The following is a 13,635-nucleotide window of genomic DNA, read 5'->3' as shown; positions in this document are numbered from 1 at the left end:
GCTGTAATGATTTCGTCCCTTCAGCTTCATTGACCCTAGGCTATAAATAAGAGTAGCTCGGTTAGTTTCAATCATATTAGCAAATAATTATCCAAAAAGTATAATGGCAGGTGCAAGTAGCTCGAAGACTCCTGATATGGCCGAAGCATTTATGGATTCAGCTCTGGAGAAAAGAAAAACTGCTATGGAAGATGAAGTCTTCCACAAAATTCTCCGATACTGGGAAGAGCTTCAATAACTCCAGTTCCTCTAGGAGTGTGGAGCAGCTGCCACCCCCAAACTGGTGGCAAAAATGAAGAAATATCGGCGGCGCTTGCACGTTTCTGATGAGGTGGACATCTTTGCAAATGAAGGTGTCTACCTACTAATGCTCCAGAAGGAAAGGAAGATCCTAAAACATATTGCTGAATCAGATAGCTTCCTTAAGACTTCCACCGGAGTTTTAACCGGTTGGTTGACCAAGTGGAGGTATGCTGTTGAGGATGAATATTTCACTGTACTCTGTGCTTATTTCTTTCAATGAATAAAATGTTTATCTAGTTTATCTTTGTCTTTTATCTTCTTGCAAGAATTAATTTCATCAGTTGATAAGTAATTCACGAACTGAACATAATAACTGACAAATGACTAACTGAAATCAGTTGAAACTTAATAACTGATAAAAGACAAGCTGAAAAATAACAAACTGACAAGATGACATCAGTTAAAAATTAAGAACTGATAAATGACACAAATTAATTAACAACTGATATATTAGCAGTAAAACTGATTAGGATAAATCAATTAAACCAAGTATATTGCAAAAGTGAGAAAACTTAGTCTCGGGCAATGGTTTGGTGAAGATGTCAGATGCTTGTTATTCAGTTGAGACATATTCCATTCTGATGTCCTTCTTCAAAGCATGATCTCTGATAAAGTGATGCCTGACATCTATGTGCTTGGTCCTTGAGTGAAGAACTGGGTTGTAAGTGATAGCAATCGTGCTAGTGTTGTCACAAAATATGGGTGATTCCTTGGAAATAACTCCGTAATCTTTCAGTTGTTGCTGAATCCAGAGCAGTTGAGCACAGCAACTACCAGCAGCAAGATATTCTGCTTCAGTTGTGGAAGTAGCAATGAATGTCTGCTTCTTGCTGAACCAAGAGATCAGTCTGTCTCCTAGAAACTGACATGATCCACTTTACTTTTACGATAAAGCTTACATCCTGCATAATCTGCATCTGAATATCCAACTAAATTGAAAGAGGAGTCTTTAGAATGCCATAATCTAACATTTTGAGTGCCTTTAAGATATTTTAAAATACGTTTGGCAGCTGAAAAATGTGATTGCTTAGGGTTTGCTTGAAATCTAGCACACATACAGACAACAAATACAATATAAGGACGACTAGCAGTTAAGTACAATAATGAACCTATTAAACCTCTATAAAGTGTCGCCTCAACTGATATTCCCCTTGATCAGTGTCCAGTTTAACTGAAGAACTCATGGGAGTACTTGCAGCTGAACACGATTCCTTGCCAAATTTCTTCAGCAACTCCTTCGTGTATTTAGTCTGACTGATAAAAATACCAGTCTCCAATTGCTTCACTTGTAGTCCAAGGAAAAATGTCAGTTCACCCATCATGCTCATTTCAAACTTATCCTGCATCAACTTAGCAAATTTCTCGCATAATTTGGGGTTAGTTGACCCAAATATAATGTCATCAACATAAATTTGAACGAGTAAAATATGATCATTCTTTGAAAATTTGAACAATGTCTTATCAACTGATTCAACAGAAAATTCGTGATCAGTTAGAAATTTTGAAAGAGTTTCATACCAAGCTCTTGGAGCTTGTTTAAGACCATATAAGGCTTTGTTCAAATGGTAGACATGATCAGGAAAATGATGATTGATGAAACCTGGAGGTTGTTCAACATAGACTTCTTTTTGCAACTGACAATGCACTCTTTACGTCCATCTGGTAGACTTTAAAATTCTTGAATGATGCATAGGCAAGGAATATTCTGATTGCCTCATGTCTTGCAACTGGTGCATATGTCTCATCATAGTCAATTCCTTCTTCCTGCCTGTATCCTTGTGCTACTAGCCTTGCTTTGTTGTGCACAACTGAACCGTCTTCGTTCAGTTTGTTCCTGTACACCCATTTTGTACCTATAATAGTTTTTGAAACTGGTCTTGGAACTAGGTTCCAGACATTGTTATGGGTAAACTGATTTAGCTTTTCTTGCATAGCATTTATCTAGTTAGGATCAGTAAGAGCTTCATCAGTTTTCTTTGGTTCTAGTTGGGAAACAAAAGCAGAATGAATAAACAAATTAAGCATTTGATTTCTTGTTCTTACCGGGTCAGATGGATAACCTATCACCAATTCTGGAGGATGTGATTTCTTCCATCTGAGTTCAGCATTTGTTGCTTCTATATCAGCAACTGCTTCTATAGGCAACTGAATGTTTTCAGTTTCAGTTGGAGCTGTTTCAGTTGGTAACTGAATATCATTTGTTTGCTCTACCAACTGATTATCAGGAGCAGGTTCCTGTTCGATTGATTGATCTAATATTTCAGGTTCAGGTGTTTGAAGGATGTTTCTATTGATATGATTGTCTTCTTCATCATCATCCTCCAAACTGATCTCTGTAAGTCGATCAACTAGCTCAACTGAATCAGTTGGCTTATCAGTTAGTACATTTTCTTCAAAAACAACATGGATAGACTCTTCAACATTCAAATAATTCTTATTAAAAAATCTATATGCTTTGCTAACTGAATAATATCTAAGAAATATTCCCTCTGCAGATTTAGCATCAAAGTTTTTTAAATGATTTTTACCATTATCAATGATAAAACATCTGCAGCCGAATATTTTGAAATATAAAACCACACTTTTTCGTCCATGCCAGATCTCATAAGGTGTTTTAAAATGATTTTTATTAATCATCGATATGTTCTGAGTAAAACACGTAGTGTTTACTGCCTCTGCCCAAAACCTTTGAGAAATACCAGAATCATCAAGCATTGTTCTAGCAGCTTCTTTAAGGGTCCGATTTCTACTATCAGCTACACCATTTTGCTGAGGAGTTCTAGCTCTGAGAGTTCATGCTTAATTCCAGCATTTTCTAAAAAAATTGAAATAATTTGATTGATGAATTCAGTTCCTCGATCAGATCTGATTCTATCAATTCCAACCGATTTTTCATTTAATAGTCTTTTGAAAAGCTTGATCAGTTGTGCATCAGTTTGGTCTTTGGATTTGAGAAAAATAACCCAAGTAAATCTTGAAAAATCATCCACAACCACCAAGGTGTATTTCATTTTCCCTAAGCTCATGACTGGTATTGGACCAAATAGATCCATATGTAACATCTCTAAGCATCGGGAAGAAGATTTACGGCCCTTGTTTTTAAAAGAAGATTTTACTTGTTTACCAAGCTGACATGCTGAAAAAATTTTATCTTTGGTAAAATCCATTTTGGACAAACCAGTTACAAGATCATGATTAGTCAGATATGCAATAGATTTAAAGTTCAGATGGTTCAGTCTCTTATGCCACAATCAGTTTTCTGAAGATTTGGAAGTAATAAGACACACTGGTGCATAAGGTTGTTCAGTCCAACTTACCTTGTAAGTGTTTATACAACGATTGCCAGTTAGGATGACTTCATTAGTTTAGTCTCTAACTGAACAAGTGTGTTTGTCAAACTGAACTGAGAAATTATTGTTGCATAACTGACTGATGCTTATCAGGTTATACTTCAAATTCTCAACTAGCAAAATATCTTTAATTGTAAAGTTACCATGGATAAGCTTACCCTTACCCTCAGTTTTACCTTTGGAGTTGTCTCCAAAACTGATGTTTGGTCCAGTAAATTTGATCAGTTGAGATAACAAGTTTGCATCTCCCGTCATGTGTCGTGAGCATCCACTATCCAAGTACCAGATTGATTCCTTGCTTGTACCTATTACCTGTAATCAAACACAAGATATAATTTTGGTACCCATTTCTATTTGGGTCCTAAACTGATTAGTCCTTTAGGAACCCAGACTTGGATTAGTCTGACTGACTGTCCAGTTGCTGTATTCCAGATGGTCTTTCTCGGTTTGTGTTTGCTTGGTGTGTATTGTGCAGATGAGATAACATGTGATTTAGCTTTGTTCAACTGATTGTTCAGTCGAAATCTTTTCTGAACTGGCTTGCTGTTATAGTAATTGGAGTAGCCATTTGAATAATTTCTGCTGAATCTTTTTGACGACTGACTGCGTGAGTCAGTTAAAACTTTTGGGCTATAACCAATACCATGTCTTCTAGCCTTGTTCGTACTTTCAGTAGGCTGTTCAACCAGTTTACTTGGCTCAGTTTTTTTTGTACCACAACTGATTTGACAAAGTCAATGTATTTCCCTTTATCCATATTCAGTTTTGGTCGAGTATCATTGGAAGACATTTCATCTTGGTTGCTGAACCCTAAATCAGTTTAATCAGTAACTGATTTCTGTGAGTTCTGTATTTCAGTTAATGCAACAGATGATTTTTTCCAAGCCTGAATAAGCTCAATTTGCTTTGAATTTTCAAGCATCAACTTCTGAATCATTGATTGATTCCTGCTTCTTTCAGCATTGAGCTCAGCAATCTACCTCTTTAGACTCAACTCATCAACTGATTCATCAGTTTTAGTTTTATTGTCTATGGGATCAGTTTTCTTTTCTCTGGCCTTTTCAAAAGATAAGGCAAGCTTGTGGTACTCATTAACCATGTTATGAAGAGTTGAAATGTGTAATGCCCGGTTACTCGTACAAATGATAATAATGCGTTTATGTCGTTTATTATGTAGTTATTTAGCTCATTAGATTTCACGTAATGATTGAGGTATCAATAGTGAGATTGGACATGATTTTTATATTGTCTATGGTGTATTGAGAATGAATATGTGTTAAAATAGTGGTAGTAAGAGGTGTAGGTAGAAGTAGTGTAATGAAAGTTGGTACAGGACTGCAGAAAATGAGACGAAATTGTGGTAGTTGTTACGGGTTTTAGCGTAATGATTTGAATATTGATCCAAATTGTGTGAGGCCTTAACCATTAGAAAGATAAGATATAATGCTACAACTTTCACGTTTTGGGTTTTGTCCAAATCATTGTGGAAGACAAGCCAAAAATGCCCCGAAGTGTGTCGTGTGTATCGTTGTTCCTGCACTGACACATGTTGGGAGAATGAGCATAACTTTTTACTCAGACCTTCAAATGACATGAGGCCAATTGGAGATGCAAGAAAACACATAGGGCTACAAATTTCTTGTTTATCACTTTTGCTAATTCGGAAGTTAAAAATGAGTTTTGTGGCAGAATGTAGCGCGCATATGCGCCAGAATTCGCGCATGTGCGCCGGGAGGGCAGAACAGGCCGCACAATTGCGCCCAGAATGTCGCGCATATGCGCCCAGCAGTGTTTGAAAAGATAAGTATCGAGTTTTCTAAGCACTTTCCACCATTTTTACCTTCTTCCTCAGCAAGAACACGAAGCAAACCTAGAAACATTCCTCCCAAAAGCTTCCTTCTTCATTCCTTTCATCATTTTGAGGTTAGAACTCAGCTCTCCATCCCAAGAGCTTCCTAAGGGTGTAAGTTTTCTTCTCTTTTAGTTGTTCTTCATGTAGAGTGGTAACTTTCACTAGTATGGACATAGTAATTAAATTATTGATATGTTTGATAGTATAGGAGCGAGAATCATCGTCTCAAACCAGTATTCGTACGCTTGGACTGTAAGTTGGCATGTTCATCAAGTAATACATGAGTATTACTTGTCTTTATGAAAAGATAAGTATCGAGTTTTCTAAGCACTTTCCACCATTCTTACCTTCTTCCTCAGCAAGAACACGAAGCAAACCTAGAAACATTCCTCCCAAAAGCTTCCTTCTTCATTCCTTTCATCATTTTGAGGTTAGAACTCAGCTCTCCATCCCAAGAGCTTCCTAAGGGTGTAAGTTTTCTTCTCTTTTAGTTGTTCTTCATGTAGAGGGGTAACTTTCACTAGTATGGACATAGTAATTAAATTATTGATATGTTTGACAGTATAGGAGCGAGAATCATCGTCTCAAACCAGTATTCGTACGCTTGGACTGTAAGTTGGCATGTTCATCAAGTAATACATGAGTATTACTTGTCTTTATGAAAAGATAAGTATCGAGTTTTCTAAGCACTTTCCACCATTCTTACCTTCTTCCTCAGCAAGAACACCAAGCGAACCTAGAAAAATTCCTCCCAAAAGCTTCCTTCTTCATTCCTTTCATCATTTTGAGGTTAGAACTTAGCTCTCCATCCCAAGAGCTTCCTAAGGGTGTAAGTTTTCTTCTCTTTTAGTTGTTCTTCATGTAGAGGGGTAACTTTCACTAGTATAGACATAGTAATTAAATTATTGATATGTTTGACAGTATAGGAGCGAGAATCATCGTCTCAAACCAGTATTCGTACGCTTGGACTGTAAGTTGGCATGTTCATCAAGTAATACATGAGTAATATTATGATTTCAAATACTTCCCATTGTTTATTGCTATATGTACATTGTTAGTATCTTATTGTTGAAAACATAGCACCATATTCCATTGATATGTATTAAATATGAAAGGAACTCATGAATATTGAAGATGGGTGCTATGTAATGAACATGAACACGAACATGAAAGGAAAATGATTGATTTTTACATGATATAGAGCTTGTTGAAATCATGGGTGGTTTTAAGTCCACCAAAGCTATTGGCAAATATATGTTCATGGGGCGTGGGGTTGCCAAAGGTTGCTCCCTGACGTCCAACACAGTAGTAGCTATATAATAAAGCAAGCACAGTAGTACAGGTCAACTAATGAGGCTCAAGTACAAAAATGAACATGAATATATGCTATGATATGACATGGTTTAAAGATTCATTGTTGTCACGACTTGATATGTATGTTCCTTCGACGCATATTGATACGTACAAGTGCCAACTTATTGAGTTTTATAAACTCACGTAGATCATGTATTACAGGATCAGGTAGTGAAGATGCATAGGATGCCGGTTCGCCAATGGATTCTTGTGACGTGCCTCACCTCAACAAGAACCGGGACTTATTATAGTGTAGCTTCCGCATATGTATTGTACTGAAATATGTCAGGGTTTGAACAAGTTTTTACGATGATTATGATGATACAAAGTATGCTTGTATATGAGAATATGTATATGTATAACAATATGGTGTATGGTTCTGTATGAAAATATGCTTGAGGTTGTTGCTTGAGTTGAGTTTTTTGCTTATACAAAATATAGGGACATCATGCCAAAATTTTTATAAACCGTCAAAGTGATGTCTCTTGTTTGATTTGCTTCATACTATAGTCATATCATTCAAACCTTATTTTGATTATGGTAATTATGCTAAGTATAGAGTAAGGGTGTGACATTTTAGTTGGTATCTGAGCCCACGGTTCTTCGACAGAGAAGACACTGCACTTCATTCATGCATGGGGAACTCGGCAAGTATGTATCTTGGTATCCCATAGTTTATGCTAAGTTATGTGTTTATGTATCCTACATGTAGGTTAAGATAAGCGAAGATGCCACCGAAAAGTAAAGTACATGAAGGAGAGTCATCTAAGGGCAAGGCCCCAGCAGTCGAAGGTGAAGGTAGTGCGCCACGACCTGCAGATGACTTCGCTCAATTACTCCAACAACAAGCAAAAGTACATGGTGAACAAATACAGCAGCTACTGGAGATGCAATGGACTACTCATGAACAGGCACAAGCACAAGCCATAGTACACAGACATGTGCCTGTTCAGACAGACGTATATGATCGGTTTCGACATTTGAATCCCCCTGAATTCATGGGAAGTACCGATCCGACAGTAGCAGAAGAATGAATTAAATCATTGGAGTCCATCTTCTCCTACCTCCATATGGAAGATGCAGACAAAGTAACTTGTGCCATCTTTTTATTAACAAAGCATGCAAGAATATGGTGGGAGAGTGCAAGGGTGACATTACCTGTGATACCATTGACATGGGAAACTTTCAAAACTGTGTTTTACAACAAATATTTCAGTAAAGACGTATGAGCCAAGATAACCAGTTATTTCCTGAATCTGAAGCAAGGAACCATGTCAATGGCGGAATACATACAACAATTCGAGACTGGAGTCCAATATGTACCATATATTGCTCAAGATGACATCAGTAAGGGCGAACACTTCATGCGGGGACTTCGCTCTGAAATTAAAAGAGATGTACGGATGTCGAAAGTTGCTACCTATAGGGAGATAGTGGAAAGAGCACTTATGGCTGAACAAGACATTGAAAGAGACAGACAACAGCGAAGGCAGCAGTACTTTCAAAAGAGCTAAGGAACAGGACAAGGCCAAAAGAGCGATAACAAAGGCACTCGACCAGAGGAACCTCGTGGCAAGGGTCCCCCTCCACGTAAAGAACAGGGCAGACCACCTTGTCCTAAATGTGGCAAACTTCACGGCGGTGAATGTATGCAAGGTTCCAATGTCTGTTATCGTTGCAAAAAGCCAGGGCATCTCGCCAAAAATTGTCCAGGGAGTTATGAGAAAGTACAAGGACGCCTTTTCTCGATGACCAAGGAGGAAGTGGATGCAGATACATCGATGATTACCGGTATGTTCTTGATTTCTGGTATCACTGATATTGTTTTACTAGATTCAGGAGCCACACATTCCTTTATTTCGGAATCATTTTTAAGGAGACTGAGCATTACCGCAAGTACAATAGAGACACAACTCGCCATAGTCTTACCTTCAGGGCAAGAATTACAAACAGACCAGATTGTGCGAGGGTGTCCAATATACATCCAAGGCCATCAGATGTATGCTGACTTCATAGTGCTGAGGATGACGGATTTTGATGTGATATTGGGAATGGATTGGCTCTCGAAGTATAGAGTTACTATTGACTGTGGCCTAAAGATGATCAAGTTTGCACCAATAGGAGCTGAATCATTCACAGTAGCAAGTGCAGGTATATCCTTACCTCTTTGGATAATATCTTGTATGAAGGCTTGTAAATTATTACAGAAGGGGTGTCAAGGATATTTAGCATATGTTTTAGTTATTGATCCACCGGTTCGTGAACTAAAAGATACAGATGTTGTGTGTGAGTTTCCAGAAGTATTTCCTGAAGATGTAACATGCTTACCCCCAGATTGAGAGATCGAATTTGTAATTGATGTTGTGGCAGGAACTCATCCGATCTCAAAAGCTCCTTATCGGTTAGCTCCTACAGAAATGAAAGAATTGAAAGAACAGTTACATGAGTTGCTTGATAAAGGGTTTATTAGACCGAGCTTTTCACCGTGGGGTGCACCTGTTTTGTTTGTGAAAAAGAAAGACGGTACTCTTCGTTTATGTATTGATTATCGGGAGTTGAACAAATTGACAATCAAAAATAAGTATCCACTCCTCAGAATTGATGATTTGTTTGATCAATTACAAGGAGCTGCCATCTTTTCGAAGATTGATTTACGATCAGGCTATCATCAATTAAAAGTGAAATAAGATGATATCTCAAAGACTGCCTTCCGAACCAGGTATGGGCATTATGAATTTCTTGTAATGCCATTTGGATTAACGAATGCACCAGCTGCTTTCATGGATTTGATGAATAGAATTTTCAAGCCATTTCTAGACAAGTTCGTGATTGTGTTTATAGATGATATTCTCATCTACTCACGAACTGTAGAGGAGCATCGAGAACATCTGGAATTAGTTTTGCAAACTTTGAAAGATAAAACATTTATATGCCAAATGGAAGAAATGTGAATTTTGGCTTGAACAAGTAGCATTCTTGGGTCATATCATTTCTAAAGAAGGCATATCAGTGGATCCGAGCAAGATTGAAGCTGTTAATAACTGGCTACGACCAACTACTATTACTGAGGTACGTAGTTTTCTTGGGTTAGCTGGTTATTACCATCGGTTTATAGAGAGATTTTCTAAGATAGCATTGCCTTTGACTGAGTTAACCCGAAAGAATGTCAAATTTATATGGATCGAAGCATGTGATCGCAGTTTCCAAGAGTTAAAAACGAAATTGACATCAGCACCAGTCCTTGCTATTCCAGAAGGATCAAGAGATTTTCTAGTATACATTGATGCTTCGAAACAAGGTTTAGGAGCAGTTTTAATGAAACACAGGAAGATCATTGCTTATGCCTCAAGACAATTGAAGGAATATGAAAAGAATTATCCCACACATGATTTAGAACTGACAGCAGTGGTATTTGCGTTGAAAATATGGCGCCATTATCTGTATGGTGAACGGTGTGAAATATACACGGACCACAAGAGTTTGAAATATTTATTCACGCAAAAAGATCTGAATATGCGACAACGACGTTGGTTGGAATTAGTGAAAGATTATGATTGTGTTATTAATTACCATCCAGGCAAAGCCAATGTTGTTGGAGATTCGTTAAGTTGAAAGTCCAGTTCTATTGCTGCAATGCAAGTACAAGAACAAATTTTATGGGATTTGCAGAACTTGAAGCTTGATGTTATTCCAAAGGGCACTGCAATCCAATTATCATCTCTCATGGTTCGACCAACACTTGCAGACATGATCAAGGTCGAACAAAATGCAGATAATGAATTCCAGCAATTGAGACAGCGAGACAAGGATAAAGGACATTCGAACTTTGAATTGAATGAGGAAGGAATATGGACATATCGGGGTAGATTGTGTGTGCCAAAACAAGGAACAATCAGGAACGACATTATTATTGATGCTCATGCTACTCCCTATTCGATCCATCCAGGAGGCACAAAAATGTACAAGGATCTGAAACCATTATTTTGGTGGCCAGGTATGAAAAAGGATATTGCTCAATTTGTTGCACAATGTCTAACTTGTCAACAAGTCAAGACTGAACATCAAAGACCAGCAGGACTTCTGAAACCACTACCCATTCCTGAATGGAAATGAGAACACATCACAATGGATTTCATTCTTGGTTTGCCAAGAACTCAAAGAGGGTTTAATGCTATATGGGTTATTGTGGATCGACTTACAAAATCACCTCACTTTCTTCCGGTGAAGACCACATACACGATGAATCAATATGATGAAGAATACATCAAAGAGATAGTGAGACTTCATGGCATCCCAGTGTCCATTGTATCTGATAGAAATCCCAAATTTACGTCTGCATTTTGGAAGAGTTTACATCATGCTATGGGAACTCAATTAGTATTTAGTACAGCATTCCACCCTCAAACTGGTGGACAATCAGAAAGAGTGAATAAGATCTTAGAAGATATGTTGAAGGCCTGTACTATTGACTTCTCAGGTAGTTGGGACAGTAAACTACCATTGGCTAAGTTTACGTATAACAATATCTATCAGTCAAGTATTGGAGTGGCACCATATATTGCATTATATGGTAGAAAATGTCGATCTACAGTACATTGGGATGAAGTAGTAGAACGAAAGTTATGAGGCCCTGAATTGGTACAACAAACAGCTGAATTGGTAACCAAGATTAGAGAAAGAATGCACACTGGCACACTGCCCAGAGTCGACTGAAAAGCTATGCTGATGTGCGACGTCGTCGATTGGAATTTCAGGTTGGGGACCATGTATTTATAAAGATATCACCATTGAAGGGCATTTTGCGTTTTGGTAAGAAAGGAAAATTGAGTCCAAGATATATCGGTCCATTTGAAATCTTGTAAAGAATAGGAGACAGAGCCTACCGAGTTGCTTTACCACCGAACTTATCAAATGTTCATAACGTTTTTCATGTTTCCTTTCTACGAAAGTATTTGGCCAATCCTTCTCACGTTCTTCATTATGAACCATTGGAGCTTGCATCGAATCTCTCGTATGAAGAACGACTGGTCCAAATTCTCGATAGGAAATCAAAAGTGTTACGAGGCAAGGAAATACCCTTGGTGAAACTGTTATGGCGAAATCATGTAATCGAAGAAGCAACTTGGGAACGAGAAGACGAGATTCAACAGAGATATCCCGAACTATATGGTACGTCAAATTTCGAGGACGAAATTCTTTGAAGGAAGGGAGAATTGTAATGCCCGGTTACTCGTACAAATGATAATAATGCGTTTATGTCGTTTATTATGTAGTTATTTAGCTCATTAGATTTCACGTAATGATTGAGGTATCAATAGTGAGATTGAACGTGATTTTTATATTGTCTATGGTGTATTGAGAATGAATATGTGTTAAAATAGTGGTAGTAAGAGGTGTAGGTAGAAGTAGTGTAATGAAAGTTGGTACAGGACTGCAGAAAATGAGACGAAATTGTGGTAGTTGTTACGGGTTTTAGCATAATGATTTGAATATTGATCCAAATTGTGTGAGGCCTTAACCATTAGAAAGATAAGATATAATGCTACAACTTTCACGTTTTGGGTTTTGTCCAAATCATTGTGAAATACAAGCCAAAAATGCCCCGAAGTGTGTCGTGTGTATCATTGTTCCTGCACTGACACATGTTGGGAGAATGAGAATAACGTTTTACTCAAACCTTCAAATGACATGAGGCCAATTGGAGATGCAAGAAAACACATAGGGCTACAACTTTCTTGTTTATCACTTTTGCTAATTCGGAAGTTAAAAATGAGTTTTGTGGCAGAATGTAGCGCGCATATGCGCCAGAATTCGCGCATGTGAGCCGGGAGGGCAGAACAGGCCGCGCATATGCGCCCAGAATGTCGCGCATATGCGCCCAGCAGTGTTTGAAAAGATAAGTATCGAGTTTTCTAAGCACTTTCCACCATTCTTACCTTCTTCCTCAGCAAGAACACGAAGCAAACCTAGAAACATTCCTCCCAAAAGCTTCCTTCTTCATTCCTTTCATCATTTTGAGGTTAGAACTCAGCTCTCCATCCCAAGAGCTTCCTAAGGGTGTAAGTTTTCTTCTCTTTTAGTTGTTCTTCATGTAGAGGGGTAACTTTCACTAGTATGGACATAGTAATTAAATTATTGATATGTTTGACAGTATAGGAGCGAGAATCATCGTCTCAAACCAGTATTCGTACGCTTGGACTGTAAGTTGGCATATTCATCAAGTAATACATGAGTAATATTATGATTTCAAATACTTCCCATTGTTTATTGCTATATGTACATTGTTAGTATATTATTGTTGAAAACATAGCACCATATTCCATTGTTATGTATTATATATGAAAGGAACTCATGAATATTGAAGATGAGTACTATGTAATGAACATGAAAGGAAAATGATTGATTTTTACATGATATAGAGCTTGTTGAAATCATGGGTGGTTTTAAGTCCACCGAAGCTATTGGCCAATATATGTTCATGGGGCGTGGGGTTGCCAAAGGTTGCTCCTTGACGTCCAACACAGTAGTAGCTATATAATAAAGCAAGCACAGTAGTACAGGTCAACTAATGAGGCTCAAGTACAAAAATGAACATGAATATATGCTATGATATGACATGGTTTAAAGATTCATTGTTGTCACGACTTGATATGTATGTTCCTTCGACGCATATTGATACGTACAAGTGCCAACTTATTGAGTTTTATAAACTCACGTAGCTCAAGTATTACAGGATCAGGTAGTGAAGATGCATAGGATGCCGGTTCACCAATGGAT

At 37.8% G+C, this 13,635-nt stretch overlaps 1 protein-coding gene across 1 annotated transcript in view; it reads left to right on the top strand.

Annotated features, from left to right (window-relative positions):
- The first annotated feature begins 292 nt into the window (after window positions 1-292).
- The window catches only part of LOC140811101 (extra-large guanine nucleotide-binding protein 2-like), a 14,287-nt gene continuing 944 nt past the window's right edge, over window positions 293-13,635 (top strand). Inside the window, exon 1 of the mRNA XM_073168978.1 lies at window positions 293-468. Within this exon, the coding sequence (XP_073025079.1) occupies window positions 293-468 (176 nt within the window). The remainder of the gene's footprint in view (window positions 469-13,635) is intronic.

The sequence above is a fragment of the Primulina eburnea genome, chromosome 14 (assembly GCF_022965805.1).
Source record: "Primulina eburnea isolate SZY01 chromosome 14, ASM2296580v1, whole genome shotgun sequence".
Lineage (NCBI taxonomy): Eukaryota > Viridiplantae > Streptophyta > Magnoliopsida > Lamiales > Gesneriaceae > Primulina > Primulina eburnea.
This window is presented reverse-complemented; position numbering and strand designations above follow the sequence as displayed.